General features: G+C 35.2%; 2 protein-coding genes and 1 pseudogene across 2 annotated transcripts; 2 read left to right on the top strand and 1 right to left on the bottom strand.

Annotated features, from left to right (window-relative positions):
• Nucleotides 1-1,975: 1,975 nt before the first annotated feature.
• Nucleotides 1,976-4,165, top strand: LOC107468874 (dirigent protein 16-like; annotated as a pseudogene).
• A 2,914-nt stretch (nt 4,166-7,079) lies between these two features.
• On the bottom strand, nt 7,080-10,030 carry LOC107468870 (alpha-ketoglutarate-dependent dioxygenase alkB). The gene is made up of 7 exons (XM_016088250.3): nt 9,851-10,030; nt 9,576-9,727; nt 8,892-9,238; nt 8,203-8,341; nt 8,019-8,085; nt 7,793-7,914; nt 7,080-7,558 (listed from the first exon to the last, which is right to left on the bottom strand). Exons 1-7 carry the CDS (start codon nt 9,955-9,957, stop codon nt 7,419-7,421), a joined length of 1,074 nt encoding a protein of 357 aa, XP_015943736.1. The 5' UTR covers nt 9,958-10,030; the 3' UTR covers nt 7,080-7,418.
• A 184-nt stretch (nt 10,031-10,214) lies between these two features.
• LOC107468871 (uncharacterized) lies at nt 10,215-14,377 on the top strand. Its single transcript, XM_016088251.3, has 5 exons — nt 10,215-10,525; nt 10,641-10,744; nt 11,001-11,114; nt 13,551-13,634; nt 14,060-14,377. The coding sequence occupies exons 1-5, from the start codon at nt 10,297-10,299 to the stop codon at nt 14,114-14,116; spliced, it is 588 nt and encodes a 195-aa protein (XP_015943737.1). The 5' UTR covers nt 10,215-10,296; the 3' UTR covers nt 14,117-14,377.
• The last annotated feature ends 1,439 nt before the right edge of the window (nt 14,378-15,816 follow it).

Here is a 15,816-nt window from a genome sequence, read left to right as displayed (position 1 = left end):
GTGGTTGATAGTATGGTTGACGGAGCTTGGTTGAAGCTTGGACGGAGATTGCACAGAGTTTGCGACGTGCCAGGTTAGTGTGATCCTTCCCTTACCTTTTCAAATGTGTGTTGTCATTTTCAATAATTCTGATATGCTTTGGCATGTACATTGTGTGTGTGGTCCAAGAAGAAGAGAAATAATAAACAGTGTGACTGTGGGATAATAATTTTCTAAAAATCTAAGCATTATTTTGGTTTTTGGTGTAGGTCTAGAAGGTCAACCACAAGAGATTTCTTTGTCACAGAATTCCCCACAATCAGAAGAGGTAAAGTTATCCTATATAACTTTAAAGCTAGTTACTTTAACTTCATAAATTTTCTAAGACATCATAAAAAATTCTTTGTAGGTCCAGCATGCTACAAATTCCAGCAACATTCAAGAAGGTCCATATGATGTAGCCTTCACAACTCAATCCAATCCAACCTGAAGGTTAAAGAACCCTATTGTCAGCCCCCACCTCCAACAATCCAGTATGTGCACTTCAATCAAGTACCTACAACAGATCAATCTAACCCAACTGCTAATATGCCAAGTTTCATGCCCACACCCCACCAACACCAAGGCTAACACTATGGTTCAAATCTCAACCAGGACAAGGTCCAGCTCTGAGGTCCCATACTTCGGCAAATCCTACTTATGGCCCAATATCTCCTCCAACAAATCCAACAAGTGGAGATGGTGCAATATCAGCAGAAACAACAGTTGCTGCAAGCTCGAAAACTGCTTCAAGGCATTTCAAATTTGTGCCCACTTCTGGCTTCAGGCGCCCAGGACTTAGGCCACCTAAGAAGACATGAAATTAGACCATCTTTCGTTGCTAATTTGTATCTTGGCTACAAACCTTTAGGACAGATGTTTTGGTTCAAAAACTACTATATTTTGCTACTTAATACTACTGATTTTAGGTTTAGAGCTTTTGGTTGAGATCCCTATATTTTGGTTATCTGACTCAAGGCCATGTTGCTGCCCATATTTTGAATGGACATATTATGTGTTAAGTTATTTCAACAACTGAATTGCTCCTTTATTATCAATATATGAACATGCATCTTTCTTTGAGTTTAGATACTTACTGCTACACATCTATTGCTTAGCTAGCATGCATATTTGTTAAGTTTATTTCATGACATATATGCTATTATTTATCAATAAAAGGATGAAATTTAACATATTCATTGTCATAGTTCAAATTTTACAAATTCACCACGATATTTCTTATTTCATTCATCATCAAAAGTGTTGTTCAAAATTCAACTCTAGAAAATAACAAAATTCAGCTATCAAAATCCTACACACTTGCTCTGAACAAGCTTGCAATTACAACCCCACCAAAAAATGCTAACAAATTAAACCCATACCTAATACATCTACTTTCACCCATTTTCAATCTACACTTATCTAACTGATCTTTCAAGCCAATAAATCTTTCCTTCAACTCATTAACTTTGTTATCCACCACATAACCATGGCCTTCCAATCGATTATGCTTCTGCTTTGATGCCCCAACTGAGACTGCCTTGTTAGCATCCTCACCACATAAAGAAACATAATCATCTAACCATGCAAAGAAGTTGCAATACCATTTTTCAGTCTACAAAAATGTTTAACATTTGTTAGCATCTATGGAATAGAAATTGAAAACAAAAAATTAGCTAAACCCTAAACAACTACCTTGAAGTATGGGCAGCGAAAGAATAATTTGTCTGGATTATTCACCGTCCCTGACATGAACAAAATTGCATGAGAACCACAATAACAAATTGGGGGCAACCTATTTCTTCTTCTTCGGAGCTCCAACACTCCCACTAGAATTCAAGCTCCAGCCTGAATCGTCTCCACTTCGTCGATTTGATGATGAACAACGCTCTCCACTACCAATCATGGTCTCCTAGGGTTTGTATTTGGGTTGGGAGAAGAGTGAGAGATTAGCTGCATGGAATCACTTTCAAACCATTCTATTTCAGTGAAGACCAAAAACGATGTAGTTTTTGGTTTCTAAAGCGGGACAGATCGACCCCTGTCCATTCCCTAATGGAACATGGAGTGAAACCAAAAAAAGACATAGTTTTAGGTTTCTAAAGTGGGATAGATCGATCCCTGTCCATTTTCTAATGGCCAACGTAAACTTAACAAAGTGTTAACCTCCACATCAACAACGTTAACTGACACGTAAAATTTTTGTCTATTTTGATAAGGACTGATGACGGAAGAACCGCGACGTCTCATGAAAGTATAGGACAGAGACCGATTTGTCCTTTTTTTTTTTGGACAAAGGTCACAATATCCATAAAAAAAAGGATAAGGACCGAATTGGGTGTTCACTCCAAATTAAATGACTAAAATAAATTATTATAGAGTTAAGTTCTAAGTACCATTTTAAATCATTAAAATTTGAAGATTTTAATTGAGATAAATATGGAATTTGAGAGGCCAAATTAAATTTTTATTACAAAAACATAATTACATTATTTTTAAGTATATCCTTAGTAAATAGGATTATTTCAAAACAACAACAAGTTTTGAGTAATTCAAAGAAAATTTAAATAAAATAAAATTTAATAAAATTTGGAACATTAACCGTTCACATGAAAATACTATACTAATATTGTAATTACAATGATTGAAAGAGATGTCAGAAAGTAAATACTTTTTATTAATATTAGTTAGTATTTTAGATATTTTATTTTTATATTATTAAAATTTATGCTTTAAGATTTAAAATTTTGAATTAGTACAAAAATAGCTCTTGGTTATTGATCAAGTATTAAAAAAAATAATAGATTTTATTAATAATGTGATATTGCAAAATACCATTATCGTACTTTTCTCTTTAGATTTTCAACGATAATAGTGTCACTAGACTTTGGTTTAGTTGTACCTCACCATCTAGATCCATTTTCTGAATCGTAGAACATCTAGCGATAGAAAAACATTAAGGGATTGAGTGGTTTAAATCAAATTACTTTTTTTCGCTATGCATTTTCACGAAGAACCTGATTTCATTTCATCACAAATATTCTCCTTCATAAACACCTCAAAAATGCCACTAGATAAGGATGTGGCTCATTTCAACTAATCAACGTTCTTACTAAATTCAACCACTTCATGAAATCTCCTTTCTCACAACCACTCCAAAACTCACCCATGCATTCTCTACTATATAATACCAAGGTTTTGTATTCAATTGCACTTAACAAAAAAGGACTCTTTACTAAATAGAAGAAGTAGCAAAATCTACATCTGAAATACTTGGAAACAAGATGTTGATAAGATCATTATTTACAGCTTCAATGGCAATGTTAATTACCATTGCTCAATGGGAAGTGATTGATGTATCCGCAATTGACCCGATTGCAGCCACAGGAAAAGAAGCAATGATTGAGTTGTACAGGCATGACATTCAAGGAGGAAGCAGCCCAACAGCTAGGCCGGTTACCGGCTTGCTGGGCAACATTTACAGCGGGCAAGTGCCTTTTGCGATGCCAATAGGATTCAACATCCCGCAAGGTCAGACTGCTGTCCCCAATGCCAATGGTGCTCTTCCAACTGTCAACGGAGTATTCGGGATCCCACTTGGAACCGGCTTGGCTGGTACGAGCTTTGCAGGAGACTCAGGCAACAATAACAACCAGAATAATGCCCAGTTGCAGTTAGGACCTGATGGTTTGGGACTTGGTTTCGGCACAATCACTGTAACAAATAGTTGGGAAAGCTCAAGGAGTGTACGTGGCGAGTTTGGCAGATGGGAGTAGACAGATGATGACATTTACCGCCTTGTTCGAAGGAGGGGAGTATGGAGACAGCCTTAACTTCTATGGCCTGTACAAGATAGGGAGCGCCATGTCGCAGTTATCAGTGATCGGGGGCACAAGGAAGTTCAAGAACGCAAGCGGTTTTGCAGAGCTCAGAGCTCTTATCCCCCCAGGACAGGTTTCCACTGATGGAGCAGAGACATTGCTAAGGATCACTGTCCATTTGAACTACTAAAACTATGATGTCAAGAATATAAGAACAACTGGGTGCTGTTTGATTGTAGATGACTGAGATTGGTCTTGTATTTTGTCAGTTTGTTGCAGAATGTATCAGAAATCTTCATTGTTTTCTTTTCTTCTTTTTCAATTTGGCAACCTGTGACTTGGAAAGAACATAGTCACAATAATCAACATAGTCACAATCTAGGTACAATTAAATTACAAAACAAAACAGGAAAACATAACACACAAAATCAGTAAAGAACCAGAGCTAATCACTAATCAGTAAAGAAATAGAGTTAATCACAAGACATTCATTAATCAATAAAATCACAACACACAAAACCATAACTAATCACAGAAACAGAGCACAAAAAGGTAAAAAAAAATGAAGAACCGAACAAGTGAAGAACAAGTGATCAAGACATTCACTGACCTTCGAAGATGACGCCGACAGACCCTTGATTGACGGAAGATGCCGACCTGACGATAGCGAGAAGATGAAGATGACGGCGAGAAGATGAAGAGAGCAGGGGATGCACCGAGAGCTCGCAGAAGAAGGGAGCAGGGGTTGGAGGCTTAAGGGCAGTGGCTACATGGACAAACGGTGACCGAGCTCGACGGATGGATGGTGACAGTGGATCGACGGACTGGTGGTGGCAGCAGCTACGGTTAGAGAAGGGGGAATGATATGGTTCAAAGTTCTGCAGCTTGAGAGAGCAGTGGTTACACAGACGGACGGTGGCAGTCGCTCGATGGACAGGCGGCGGCAGTGGCTCGAAGAGAGGCTAGGGTTGGAGAAGGGGGATTTAGAGTCCTGCACTTCTGGTGGAAGCTGAGAGGAATGAGAGTGAGAGTGAGAGTGAGAGTGAGAGTGAGAGACATTAGGCGCGGTAAGCCAAATTTGCCCAAAACGACAACGTTTTCTTCAAACTTACCGGAAAGTTCTCTGTTTTCTTCTGATTTTCCAGCCTTTTACCACATTAAATTAAGCCAAACTTCAGCATTTTATTTATAGATTATTAAAGAATAATACCTCAAATAGGTCCCCAAGAAATTTACTATCCGACAGTTTTGTCCTCCACAAAATTTAACTAAGATTTCGACCCTGAGGTTCTTAAATATCCCCCAGATACATCCCAAAATCGTTTGATCCAGTTAAAGTGGTGACGTGTTAGGTTAACTGTGACATGTCATTTTTAGGACATTTTGGTCCCCATTCACGCTGGACAAAACAACGTCGTATTGGAACCAGGGACAAAACGACATCATTTCGGGGAGGACAAATTCGTCCCTACTTAGACAGAGAATGCAAACAGCGCCGTTTTCATGATGAGAACCTATTTGTCTTATAATAATATTTTAGGGGACCTATTTGACCTATAATTTGTGATGTTAAAAGAAGCTATATTTACTTCAACGCAAACCTTAAAAACACATTGACATTGATTTGTTCATTTATCAAAATGGTAATATAAACCTGAGAACCCAAACATGTTAACCACACAAACATTTTGCTTCAATAGCAACCCAAACCAAATAAGCAGTATAGTTTGAATTCAAGCAATGACACTTTATCAAATAATACAAAATTTAGAATTCAAATTTAAAAAGGAGAGGTTTTTAGCATCATTCTTCCATCAGTGGAGCATCCTCTTTTTCTCATATCATGATTACATAGAATTTTCATTATGTTCCTTTGATGAGGAGGATAGTCTTAATATTCTTAGCTAGTTGTAGAGTGCTTTTACTTTATTGTTGTCTATCTCTTTCTATAATAGAAAAGAGAAAATATTGATATCAAGTGAGGAACCAATAAAAGCCATGGAAGGATAAAGGCAAGAGAGATATATTTGAAAAGGCCATAATAAATTTATGTTTCTTTGTAATTTGTTTGGTAGTTTGAGCATAGAAATTGAGCTCATACAATCAAATTTATTTAGGGGGTTCAAGCTTAGAGAAAGGCTTTATACTTTCGAATAGGTCTAGGCTCGAGTAGAAGCTTACACTTGTTTTTTCAACTCAAACTCAGAAGGAAGATTCTTATAGTTTAGGGTAAATGAACTAGGACAGAGAGTAATGGCAGCTTTGTCGGTCAATTAGGTATAACTTTCTTGGATTTTGCATTCATTAGAAACTAAGGAGTAAGATTAAAATAGTTTTGGAGAAAGGAACTAGGGAATAGAGTCTTGGTAGTTTTCTACCGGTGAATTTGGGTATAATTTCATTGAAATTGGTGTATATAATCAGTTTTGATTTAATAAAAAATTCTACCATAATTTATAATTTTTTAGTAAAGACTGGATGCAGACCTTATTATCTTTCGACGTTAAACCAAGATATATGATTGTGTAATCTTCTTTATGTTTCCTCTATTTTGTTAGCCTTATGCACATTATGCGAGGAAACAGAAAAATCTCCTGCATAATTCTATTTTAAAGGTTAAAAGGGGAAAAAGTCTTAAAGCTACTTTAATTCAACCCCTCTTCTCATGGTTTAACTGACTGATATCAAGAACTCACGTTCAAGGAATCAAGCTTAACATGTTGTAAAAATCTATAGCCAACATAGTCTCCTATACACTAACCCAAATATAGTCCAATGGAAATAACTACTTATATTAAGAGGAGATAATAAGGTTATTTGTTCAATATACTAATAGTTTCAGAGGACGATTCAGAAGATAATTGAAGAAAAGAATATCAAGATAAATGCCAAAATAATCAACATGATGCATTGCACCAAAAACTTTGAAAAGGTCCAGGTCTCGAGATGCAAAACTGCCAGAAAAATGTGGGACAAGCTTCAACCCATACATAAAGTAACAAACAAATCCGATAAACTAGACCTAACATGTTTATGGGAGAATACGAGCTATTCTTCATAAAAGAAGAAGAAAACATATGATATGTTTGAAAGATTCTCCATAATCATTAACAAGCTAGACGGAAAAGAATTTCCCATGAGAAGAATTGGTGAGAACAATTATCTAAATAATTATTTACATGTTTCCAAAAAGATTGGATCCAATTATTAATTCATTCGCAAAATGCACAAGAGCGTCTGTTATGTATAAAGAAAATGTTCTTTTTGTTATTATTTGTCAAATTAATACTACGTTTTTGAAAGATTATAGTGTTAAAGCATAAGAAAAAGAATAACTTATTTTCACTGACTAGTTTTTTTTTTGTTGGACCCGCTAACCTGGTCTAATTTTCTTCGTCTAAGGAAACTGGTGAGGACAAAGAATTCCAGAGACTGGGTGGTTTTCTGGACAAGACTTAATTGTCAGAATAAAGATGAAAATTAAGCCATAGTCAAATTAAATTATACAATGATACATCATTTCATTTTTCATCAGCTAATCAACCAAAATTTCACTTTGGAAGAAAAGAAACACACTACTCAAAAAACTTGTCTGATGTTGATATTGATCCTTGAAGTTTGAATGTATTTTAAGAAACAAAGATCATCTTCATGTGAAAGTTGTGCCTGAAGATGGTCTATTTCAGCATTTTTTTCATCTGTGAATATCCGTGGAACACCTGCAACACATCAAAATCAAACTGATTTCCAACTTCTTTGAGTCCAGAACTTCAAATGATCATAGGAATTCATCTTTCATGTTATTTTTTCTAAGGGTATGTTTGGTTTGAAAGTGAAAATAAGTGGAAATTCTCATGGATACGCTTTCCGTATAATTCTACTCGAGAATATTTTCACCACATTTTTACACAAAGCAAACACACTCTTAAGTATGTTTTTGCAATAAAACTTACCATGAAAGCATTCCCTTGCTTCTCCGGCCATGAGTACAACATCACCACTTCTAAGAAACATTGCCAAGGGAGGATCCTCTCTAGTTTTTCCACCCAAAAGAAATATAGCTTTGCAGCCCAAACTATGGCAACAAGATAATAAACTAATTATGATCCAAGAACAAGTTCGATCCTTCTGTTGGGTTTTCTAAAGCTAAAATTCGAAAAAGAAGCAGGTATATAATACCTTAAGCTAACTATAGGCTTGCTCCAGTCTGCTTCCATGTCATCAAGGTGGCCACCCAGTGTGTCACCTGAAGTAAATATGGTATCAACTATTTTAAAATCTATTATAAAGCTTTACTACCCGCAGCCCGAGGAGTTATCATACATTGAGATCTAATATAAATTAAGTTTTGCTATAAGCATACCTAAACCAAAGTAATTCACTATTGCACCTTCAGGCTGGAATTCAACACCAGCAGGCATTGCAGGTTTAGCCAATTCTTTGGCCAGATCACACAGAGCTTCAGGGATTTTGTTATGTGGGAGAGATACATCATAGTTCCGCTGCACACAAAATAACCACTGGATGATTTTCCTGGACATAAGATGTGATGTGCACAAGTTGAAATTATAACTCCCAAAAAAGACTCATTACAAATTCAGGTGATGCAGCCATAAGAAACATAGCCTACATAGTTTGACAACTAAGTAACTCGTTAGAACAGCTTCTACTGGCAACTCAAATATAATATTATTTTAAGCAAACTTACACCAAAAAAGAATTGAGGCACTGTCAGTAACTCGCAAGCTAGTCTTCACAACCAATTATCTTTTCTCATTCACAACCAGAAAATCAATTCCTTGGTAGTTAAAAACCTATGTAAGCTAAGAAGCAGATCAACCATGGCCATTTATCATATAACTATTTCTCAAAATCAAAATCAAAATATTACATTACACTTACTAGGTATGAATATATAGTATTCCAAGCCCAAAATAAGTTAGCACATCAATTCCCATAACTAAGAATATAGCTGTTCTGGAGAGACATGCAGCTGTGAAACACTTACATACTCGTATACGTTTTATTGGTAATTTGTGAAACAAAACGTACCCTGGACCAATTGAATTGTAGGCCAAGGGTGCTCCATCTCAGCTTCCGCAGCAAAGCAGAAGCAGAAACAGATTTTCCCTTCCTTATGAGCTCTTCCTTTTCTGTTACGAACTTCCACCTCTTACCATCTTGAAAACCGCAATCAGGACCTAGCTCAGGTGAACCAACGGGAGAGTACTCTTCTACCAGAACCTTCCCTTCTTTTGCTTCATCAAATAGATTGTGTATAGGACCATAGATCGCATTGTGATTCGTTCTATTAGGTGGCTGTGGGAAATCAATCAAACTCTCCCTTATCAAACTGCATTGTTTCTCTATGCTCAACGCCCCAGGAATAAAATAAAAACCTACAAAACACAACAATCACTACCGCATTCTGTTTAGCTCATTGCTTAGTTCTTACTTACACAAGTCATCGAGTTAGTTACAAATGCACACACGATTATTCCCTACATTTCAAAATACATATAACTTTGCACAGATTGATACGTCCATAATCAATGTATTCAGAACTTTAGATGCAAGTTGAATCTATACATTGATTTTCTTTAATGTATACGGAAGGAGTAGTTTACTTGGACTACGGCATTTATAATTTTCCAATTGAACACACATTATGCTAAGATGATTGGTTTGTTGGATGACAACCAACCCAAAAAAAAAAAAAAATTGATGAATGAATACCTGGGCGATTTTGCAAGGAGAACACAGGGGAGCTGAACTTGTCGTGAATGACGTTAACAAACGGAGGAAGCTCGCCGTTTCGATCGTGGCATTCTAAAATTGAACGGAAGTCAAGAACTTCCGTCAAGTCCACCGGTTTGGGTTTTTTCTTCCTGCGCCAAGAGAGGAAAACGTTCCAGTGATCAACACAACAGTGTAACCAACACTGCAACTAACTAATTGCGTTCAACAAACACACAAAAGAAAAATAAAATAAAATAAGATAATTAAGTTACTTTTTGTTCTTGGAAGCATTGGTATCGTAGTAGAGCTTGTAATTCTTCTCCGCTCTTCTGAAAGCGGTTCGCTCCGAATCTTCCCTGTTACTCTCGGATCCATACATCGGCGGAAAAAAAAAAGGATCCTAATTGCGAGAAATTGTTAGTGTTAGGGTTCTGAACGTAAAGCGAAATTTACAGAAAAATTAAAAAGACAAAAAGTAAGGTAATCACTGTTATTTAACTAGATGTGAAAAGCCAATAATACCCTTGAAATTTTCCATTATTCCATAGTGCCGGTGAACTTGACAAGGGCATTCTCGACCATACATTTTGGTTCTTATCATTTATCACAAAAATCCTGGTCTCCTTTTTTTTTTCCCAAGGCAAACGGGAAGATAGGCAAGTATAAATTGGAACTGAAGGAAGAAACAAAGGAACAGATATAATAACAGAAAGAGAAAATGGCGTGCAGGTTTATGCTTCGTTCAGCTTTACTTGTGGAACCTTACCAATTGGAACATCTTCGTGGTTTCAATTCCAAGAACAGAGGAACTTTGCGATTCAGAACCGTTAGGGCTCAACGGTTTCACAGAGGAAGAACTCTTTGTTGCTCTCACAACGAAACGTCGTCGTCTTCGTCTCAGGACGATCAGGGTCCGCCTCAAGAAGCTGTTCTAAAAGCCATTTCAGGTAATCTCTCTATTTCTTTTTTCTTTCCTTTTAATTTTCTTTTTCTCTAAAATTTTAATTTATTGTTTTAAAATAAAAGTTGAAATTAAACTTTTGTGTTTGGTTTTGGTTGTAGAGGTGTCGAAGACAGAAGGGAGGGTTGGTCAAACTACGAACATGGTTATTGGAGGCACTGTGACTGATGATTCTACGAATGAGTGGCTCACTTTGGACCAGAAGGTACAAAAAATGGATTTTTTTTTTTTTGTGTATTTCATAGCTTGTTGTGTTCATCATCATGCAAAAACCGTGTGTCAGTTGGGTTTGTAGTTTGCAAATTGTGGTATGATGCAGTAGCGAAAAGAGATATATTTTTTTTTTTGTTCCAGTACCATAACTAATGGTTTGAGACTGAATAATTATGTAACTCAACGTGATTAAACTTGTTAGAGTTTCAGAATGTTTGTGTTGTGGGTGATGATGTGCTGCGGCGCAGGTGAACTCGTACCCAACTGTTCGAGGATTTACTGCAATAGGAACCGGAGGGGAGGACTTCGTGCAATCAATGGTTGTTGCCGTGGAATCTGTAATCCAACAGCCCATTCCTGAGGTAAGCAGCACTGTATTTCTCAAAATTTGGAGGTTAAAAAAAAATTCTGATTGATGCACTAATTTATGAAGTTTTATTCATCAATTTATCTTCAATTTTTTAAACCTTTTGCTTCAATTTACTTGTGTAACTTGATGTATTCTTGAACTGTGTATTATTGGTGGAGAACATAGTTTTATTTTCGTTCTTATAAATTGTCATTACAAGGTGAATGATACCTTCTGTTAGATCATCAGCTGAAAGAAATAAATTCCCCGAAAAGAAAAAAAAAATTGAAAAAAAAAATCACAATGCCCACAATGCAGTAAATTGTCAGTCCTACTTGTGTTCAGTGCTGTGAGATTTTGCTAGCTAGCGCTGTATTAATGCTATATAATACACTCCTTCGCTTTCTTAGTAGATAATCAACATGTTTACTAGTAAATTTAGAAGTCCAGTGAATGATGTTTGATTTGCATAGTTTTGATAGTGGTTGTTCTAACCCTATATAATTTTTTTTCTCTCGTTGTATTTATACTTACCAAACAAGATAAGACAATTTTATTTTATCTTTGTCTCCATACTTGTCACTTGAAGAACTATGGGAGAACATTACCATATAAACTAGCTATCATGAATAAAGAACCAAGGCCTCAACCAAGGGGGAAAAAAGGCCCCAACCATAAAATGTGAAAGCCAGTTATTGGGAGAACACATTAGGAGGCTTTGATACCAATTTATAAGAACCACACTGTAAGAGTTAGATATTCGTTGCAGAGCTCCACTAGATTCCCGTAATCCTGGCATCCCACCACACTTCCGTTCTTGTTGACTTGTTGGCTTTGAATTATAAATGTATAATAAGGAGCAGCAGCGGAACAGATCCAGAAGTCACACAAAGTTGTGGGATGCAGCAGAAGTTATTGAATTGTATCATCAAAGATATATCATTTTCTAAGTAAAATTTGAGAATGCCTTCATTGTTCTCTTATAGTGAAAAGAGCAATGCTTTTTTTAATCCTTTTTCTTTGTTATTAGGAAAGTATTATAAAAGCAAATAACAACTAATCTAATAATTAACTAATATGCATTTTTAAGAATAAATATATTAAGTTTTATTTTTGTTAAACCCCAAAAAGTTTACTTGACTTTTTATCTCTTCTTTATTTCTGAATTATCATCAAGTATATTGATTCTTATTGTTTTAAAAGTAAATGACATATGGAGAAGTATAAACAAAACTAAACAAAGAATACGTAAGTGTTTAGTGCCACAAACCAGAATACCTTGGTCAGAGCTCAACATCTTTATGGGGACATCTGTGAAAATACTTAAAGTTTGGGAAGAGAAGGATTCAAACAATAGTGCTGTAGTGCTCTTTCTATGGGATTGAAGCCTCAACCACTAGGCTACCTCGGTTTTTGTTAAGCAAGATTGCCCATTATCTATATATATGGTTGTTCATAATTCTGTAGATCCTTCCCAGATAGATAAGGAGGGTCTTGCTGAATTGTTGGTGCAATGGAAGGTTTCCTTCTGTTGTGATGATTTTTGGGAAATTTCGGAGAAGCTGCTGCAACATTTCCCAGACTGTCACCTTGAGCAGAAGGTGAAAGCTGTGGGAGTGGGAGGGAGTAATGGTAGAGGGGTATATTTTTTCATGTCTCTGTAAGGAAAGGCATCAATAGGAATAGCTGGATGAATAGCTTTGGCCCACGTTAGACATGTAGCTGTTTGTTACTTGAGTTGAGGTTGAGAAAGTTAGTTCGTTGTGTAGGAGTTCTATAGATAGCAAGAGAAAAAATGTTGAATGTGTCATTTGGTTGTACCTCAGAATTGCAGAAAACTTGGAGGATCTTTTGAATATTCCCCTGGGTTGCATTGTGGATTGTATTCTGTCTGGTTTATCAAACACATTGGCATAGCAACCCTAATAATAATCCACACATTTTTTGACTCTCTAATTTTCCATCTTCCAAATTAATGTCTGAGGTTCTGCTGTCTCAAGATAAGCAAATTTATAAGCTAGCCTTGAATTCTTTTACAGCTTACTTGTATTTCAAATTAACTGGGACTAGATTACCGATGGATGATTATTTGTGACCTGCTATGTTTAAAATACGTAATACAGTAATATTCTGAGAATTAGATCTTTGAAAAAATAAAGTTGATAATGTGATATTGTGTCACTGGTTTGTGGTGTGCTTGCGATGAATTTGCTTGCTTTTTATATAAACATAAGTCCCTGCAAAATGGACTGACTCTTGAGGTGTTTACAGCATAAATGTGTAGCGTATTGTACCTTAAGCATTTGCATATGATTTACTTCAAGGCTTTCACTACATCAGTAGTCTAGAAGATTTCATGATTTAACTGTGAAATGTCATCAATGCATTACATGCACGATTTCACTTGTGGTTGAGGCTCACCTCAAGAATTTCAACATATTTGTGACAGGGACGAGTGAAGCAGAAGTTATCTGCTAGGGGCAAATATGTATCCGTAAATATTGGGCCTATCCAAGTTGTTTCTAGTGAACAGGTATATCCCCTTTATACGTAAGTCTTTTTGAATTAAACTTTCTAAATTATTTTAACTCGGGGATTCCTTCTTAATTGTTTCTCCATACTAACAATCAAGTAAATCTTTGATTGCCACTGAGGCTTTAGCCAGTGGTATCAAACTCAAGCCGCAATTGGATTTCCACCTACCCCAATCCCAGTACCCAGTTTCCGATTCCCGTTATCACAGATGTCCGAGTTTGCAGTTGCGAGTTGGGATCTTCGAAATAAAGGGATGGAAGAAAATGAATTGACAAGTGAAATCCATTTTACTCTTCAAGTCATTCCCTTCTCTCGAAGATCCTGACTCGCAGACATACCCAGCACAATGCCCAACAAATCCCTATCCCTTTAAAAAATGAAAAAAGAGAGGGAAAAACCTTGATCTGTTTGTTGCATTTTCAGGTCCAAGCTGTATATAATGCCATGAGGAGAGATGACAGAATGAAATATTTTTTATAAGCTGTCATATTCTGTATATAATGCAATGTTTTCAAGGGATGTATGGCGCCTGGCCTGCTTCCTACCACATGGCTGATTTTGTTAGTAGATCCATGGTATCATTGTAATCAGATGTAAATCATGATGAAAATTGGATCTCTTGTGCATTTTTCTGGATCTGTAACTTAGTATATGATGATTTGTTAACCATTAGTCATAAGATAAAAAATATTATGAGACATTTGTTTCATTTTCTAGTCTTGATTGCTGCTTCTTTGCAAACTAGTTGGGTTTTTTTATTAATGAATTGTTTACCTCATAATATGAAAACTATTAGTAGTGTCAGTGATATATGAAAAAATTCAGACTCAATGAGGTGTCAGTGTCTACTTTTAGTAGTGTGAGCCGCCGACGGCATTGTTCTTACTATCTTTACTGTGACCAGTGGCTACTACTAGTAGAAACGTTAGTGTAAATTGAAAACTATTTAACATTTGTAAAATTTACTTTTATTTGGCTTAAATAGATGTAGGAATTTGCTAATAAGTGTGTTGTTTAGAGTTTTCTTTTTTTAAATAAAGTTTGTATTGGAAATTTAAATATTTGGAGATTTTAATGTATTCATTGTATATTTAATGAAGAAAAAATTTTGGAAGTTTCTAAAATAATTTTAGCATGCATTCTTAAGGCATTTGTCAGTATTTTTTTTTTATTATTAAACTAACATAAGCAAATTTTACAAGTGTCCAAAATTTATAGATATTTAAGGGTTAAACATTTAAGATTTTTATTTTATTTAATTACCTTTGTATCATATTATTAGTTTTCGCTTTTTCAAATTATAACTTGTAAATAGTAATGGTATATAAATATTAGAAATCAGTTATCAATCATTTATGATATAAGAACATGTAGGGTTTGAAGCAAGTCAAGTCAGTCAAGTCAGTTCATAGGCTAACTTAAACTTGATTTGTTAATAGTTCGATAAACTGAATTCGTGAGCTGGTGAGTCAAGTTTGAACTTAGAATTGAGCTCATAAATTAAATGAGTCGAACTTGAGTATAGATAAGTTCAGTTCATTAGCTCGTAAGCTGACTCGATTTTATATATATATACTTTTAATATAATATATATGCATATGAAATAGTAATATATAATTATATATATTATTGATCTTAATTATTTAAAATTTTATATTTATTTTTTATATATAATTTTGATGTAGGACATAAATAAAAAATATAATTTATTAATATAGAATTATAGATTATGTTCCTATTATTTGAGGCAGCTCGTAAGCTTGAGTCAGCTCGTGAGCTTTCGGCGAGTTGAACTTGAGTTTAAAAAATATGCTCGATTGTTAATAAGTCAAATCATGAGCCAAGCTCAATTTTATTGAGTCGAGCTTGAACTTGGTCTAACTTAACTCAGCTCGACTCACTTCTAGCCCTAAGAACATGGTAATGGATTCATATTCTCAACAATTAATTTATAATCAAATTTTATAAATAATATAACCAAACTTGATTCACATTTATAATTATAATCCAAATAAAATACCTACATGAAATGGTCTAATAACTAGTTCATTAATTCACTTGAACAAACTCACTGAGAATTATCAAGTGATTTTTTTTCAATTATTTTTATCAACTTATAATAATAATAATTTTTTTAACATAATAAGTAGAACAATTCTATCAATTCAGCAAAAAACACT

Source organism: Arachis duranensis, chromosome 10, assembly GCF_000817695.3.
Source record: "Arachis duranensis cultivar V14167 chromosome 10, aradu.V14167.gnm2.J7QH, whole genome shotgun sequence".
NCBI lineage: Eukaryota > Viridiplantae > Streptophyta > Magnoliopsida > Fabales > Fabaceae > Arachis > Arachis duranensis.
The sequence above is the reverse complement of the archived record's forward strand: the minus strand, read 5'-3'. Positions and strand labels throughout refer to the sequence as shown.

Coding starts and splice junctions, on each gene's coding strand:
- LOC107468870 (XM_016088250.3), bottom strand. CDS start 9,957: ATGTATGGATCCGAGAGTAACAGGGAAGATTCGGAGCGAACCGCTTTC. Junction 8,342..8,891: donor TACAATTCAATTGGTCCAGG/GTACGTTTTGTT, acceptor TTTTGTGTGCAG/CGGAACTATGATGTATCTCT. Junction 8,086..8,202: donor AGTGAATTACTTTGGTTTAG/GTATGCTTATAG, acceptor TATTTACTTCAG/GTGACACACTGGGTGGCCAC.
- LOC107468871 (XM_016088251.3), top strand. CDS start 10,297: ATGGCGTGCAGGTTTATGCTTCGTTCAGCTTTACTTGTGGAACCTTAC. Junction 10,745..11,000: donor GGCTCACTTTGGACCAGAAG/GTACAAAAAATG, acceptor GCTGCGGCGCAG/GTGAACTCGTACCCAACTGT. Junction 13,635..14,059: donor AAGTTGTTTCTAGTGAACAG/GTATATCCCCTT, acceptor TTGCATTTTCAG/GTCCAAGCTGTATATAATGC.